Below are 3,294 nucleotides of genomic sequence, written 5' to 3'. Positions count from 1 at the left end.
AATCCCCACCTGTGGACGTCAGGCCCTCAAACCTAGTCTGTTTCTGACCGTTTGAGCAGACACATGCACATTTGTGGCCTGCTGGAGGTCATTTTGCAGGGCTCTGGCAGTGCTTCTCCTGCTCCTCCTTGCACAAAGGCGGAGGTAGCGGTCCTGCTGCTGGGTTGTTGCCCTCCTACGGCCTCCTCCATATCTCCTGATGTACTGGCCTGACTCCTGGTAGCGCTTCCATGCTCTGGACACTACGCTGACAGACACAGCAAACCTTCTTGCCACAGCTCGCATTGATGTGCCATCCTGGATGAGCTGCACTACCTGAGCCACTTGTGTGGGTTGTAGACTCCGTCTCATGCTACCACTAGAGTGAAAGCACCGCCAGCATTCAAAAGTGACCAAAACATCAGCCAGGAAGCATAGGAACTGAGAAGTGGTCTGTGGTTACCACCTGCAGAACCACTCCTTAATTGGGGGTGTCTTGCTAATTGCCTATAATTTCCACCTGTTGTCTATTCCATTTGCACAACAGCATGTGAAATTTATTGTCAATCAGTGTTGTTTCCTAAGTGGACAGTTTGATTTCACAGAAGTGTGATTGACTTGGAATTACATTGTGTTGTTTAAGTGTTTCCTTTATTTTTTTGAGCAGTGTATTATAACATTTACCAGTATTACACCACAGTTATGGTTGAGGGCCTTCCTCAAGTTGTGGCATCTGGCCACTTCTTTGGTTATTGTTCCTTTTAATTTGTTTGTTCTTTTCTGGTTTCCATTGTTGTTCGCTAAACGATTCTGCTGTTGCTTGGCCCGTCTTCTTCTTCTGGGCAGTCAGGGGGTTGCGAGGCCTGGAGAGGCTGCAGCACCGGGCGGTTCAGTGAACAGCGAGCAGATTATATCAGAATATAGATCAGATATCTTGTCAAAATCAAGGTTGTCAAGGGTGATCACTCTATCTTCCACCTCAGGATTGGTGGTGGTGCTGCTGCTACTATCTTCCACCTCAGGACGTGTATTGCTGCTGCTTGCCCCGCCTCCTCCCTGTGTTGTGGTGGTGGTTGGAGGGGCTGCAGTCGAAGAGGGAGGTAGTAGTTCTCTGATTTTAAGAACTACACGCTCCTTAGCTGTTCTCTTTAAGTCTTTTTCAATAAGAATGTTTATCTCTTCCTTAATATTCTCCTCATAAAGAGCCATGTGATAAGTTTTGATTGTACTATCCATCACGTTAATGTTCTCGTACCTTGTACATTTTCTGCGTATAACATAACAGATATCCATCCAAGGTATTGCAGTCAGAATAGAAGTCGCAAGAAGCAGACCCAAAACCAGTCCCAAGCCAATAACCTGAAACAAAATGTGTTTTCATGTTAAAGATAATCTAATATTTAGACCAAACAATACTCTTCTGTCCACCCTCCCAAGTACTCTTGACCCCCCCACTCCAATACTCTAATCCCCCCCAAATACTCTGGTCCCCCCCTCAAAACTCTGCCCCCCCTCAATACTCTAGTCTCCACCCTGCCTCAATACTCTGATCTCCACCCCCCGCCCCCCTCAATACTTTGGTCTTCACCCCCTCAACACTCTGGGCGGCGTCCAATATGTTTTTTATGTTCTGAAACGTTCAATTGACGGGAAACAGCATTGTACTGAACGTGCAGTTGAAAATCTTGGAGGGTTGGGTTGTGTCTAGAGGAACGCTGTCAGCATGGCTGCTGCCCTTTAAATACATCTCTCATTGCTTCAAGCAACTCCTCGCCACACCCACCAAAAGGGAGCAAACATTCCTTAAAGTCTGGACTGATCTGATCAAGAATGTAAACGTGTTCAGTACAATCCGTTCCGCAATGTAGCAAACGTTCAAGCAAATTCAACACACCATTGGTCTCCCCCCCCCACCCCCCCCCCCCCCCCCCCCCCCTCAATACTCTGGTCTCCACCCCTCCTCAGTACTCTAGTATCCACCCCCCCCCCCCCTCAATACTCTGGTCTGCCCCCCTCAATACTCTGGGGAATTTTTATAAATAACAAGTAAAGAATGAAAGGTACTCACCATGGACTCTGTTTTGAAACGAGCTTCGAGTTGCTTTTCTAGTTCCTCTTCGGAGGGTGTGGTGTTGTTCCTGCAGGGAAGCATTGCTCTTTGATAGCACACGTACCAGTCCCCATCAATAAACACAGACACAACCCACAGCATCCCTATAGCAGCCGCCTTAATGAGGATTGTCACCAGTCTTCTCAACAAATTACATCTGCATATGCATGGAATTCTCAAGACTCGTTGAAAATCTCCGTCCATCCAGAGAATGAACAAAAACAATATCAGAACTGGCAAGAACATGTAGAGGAAACACTGGTTACGGGTAACCTCTGGTTTAACACCGTCTTTACATAAGCATTTTAAGTGCTCATCCAACACAACCTGGTATAGAAAAAGAGCGAAGAAGGTCACGGTAAAACTGGCTGTTTTTCTCACTTGTGAGATCAGACTGTTAAATGCTGGCTTGAAGTGCTCCATGTTTCACCTTATTCTAACCTATCAGTATCAGAGTTTCTACAGCGTCTCCTGACTACCGTCCTGTCTACTTTCCTCTCCCCAGATGAAAAGAGTGATGATGTTAGTTCCTGGTAGACCTCTACTAGTCTGGTTACACCTCTTCTAAACACGCCTCAGTTGCAGCTCCATCCTGTTATTTTACAGTCTGTGGTTTTGTCTGACAAGATGGTACAGATAGCAATGCAAATGTTAGTGTACACCTTGCACTTTACTGACAAACAACTTGTTCAATAAGAAAATTAGGCCTTTAATTTCAGAGTGACATCAAAATGAGCAGCATAAACATGTTCAAAATCTGGTCTCCATACAGCAAATTTGAAAGTGTTAATTTAACACCAGGTGTGTTAATTTTAACACTCATCCTGTGTTTATATAGGTCCACTCTTATTTTAACACTTGTAGTTTAATATTGAAACACTGAGTGTTAAGATATAACACTTCAAATGACCCATGGGAGTGTAATTAAACACTCATCCAGTTTTTATATAGTGCCACTCAGTGTTAATGTAACACTTTTGATAGTGTTAATATTGAAACACTTGGAGTGTTAGAATATAACACTTCAGATGTTGATTCAATTATCCATGGGTGTGTTTTTTTCCACACCCTCAGTATTAAGCAGCAACATCTTTCAGTGTTGAGGATCAACTCTAGAGAATGCATCCTGTAGCTGAATTGACACTAGCAAGCGCTAAATATTCACACTAGGATTTTTTTTTTTTGTTGGTCTGGTTCTATCCCAC

At 44.4% G+C, this 3,294-nt stretch overlaps 1 protein-coding gene across 1 annotated transcript; it reads right to left on the bottom strand.

Moving 5' to 3' along the window:
- Positions 1-633: 633 nt before the first annotated feature.
- On the bottom strand, positions 634-2,616 carry LOC115199646 (uncharacterized). The gene is made up of 2 exons (XM_029761961.1): positions 2,048-2,616; positions 634-1,338 (listed from the first exon to the last, which is right to left on the bottom strand). The coding sequence occupies exons 1-2, from the start codon at positions 2,510-2,512 to the stop codon at positions 826-828; spliced, it is 978 nt and encodes a 325-aa protein (XP_029617821.1). The 5' UTR covers positions 2,513-2,616; the 3' UTR covers positions 634-825.
- Between the last annotated feature and the right edge of the window lie 678 nt (positions 2,617-3,294).

The sequence above is a fragment of the Salmo trutta genome, chromosome 9 (assembly GCF_901001165.1).
Source record: "Salmo trutta chromosome 9, fSalTru1.1, whole genome shotgun sequence".
In the NCBI taxonomy this organism is placed as follows: Eukaryota; Metazoa; Chordata; class Actinopteri; order Salmoniformes; family Salmonidae; genus Salmo; species Salmo trutta.
The sequence above is the reverse complement of the archived record's forward strand: the minus strand, read 5'-3'. Positions and strand labels throughout refer to the sequence as shown.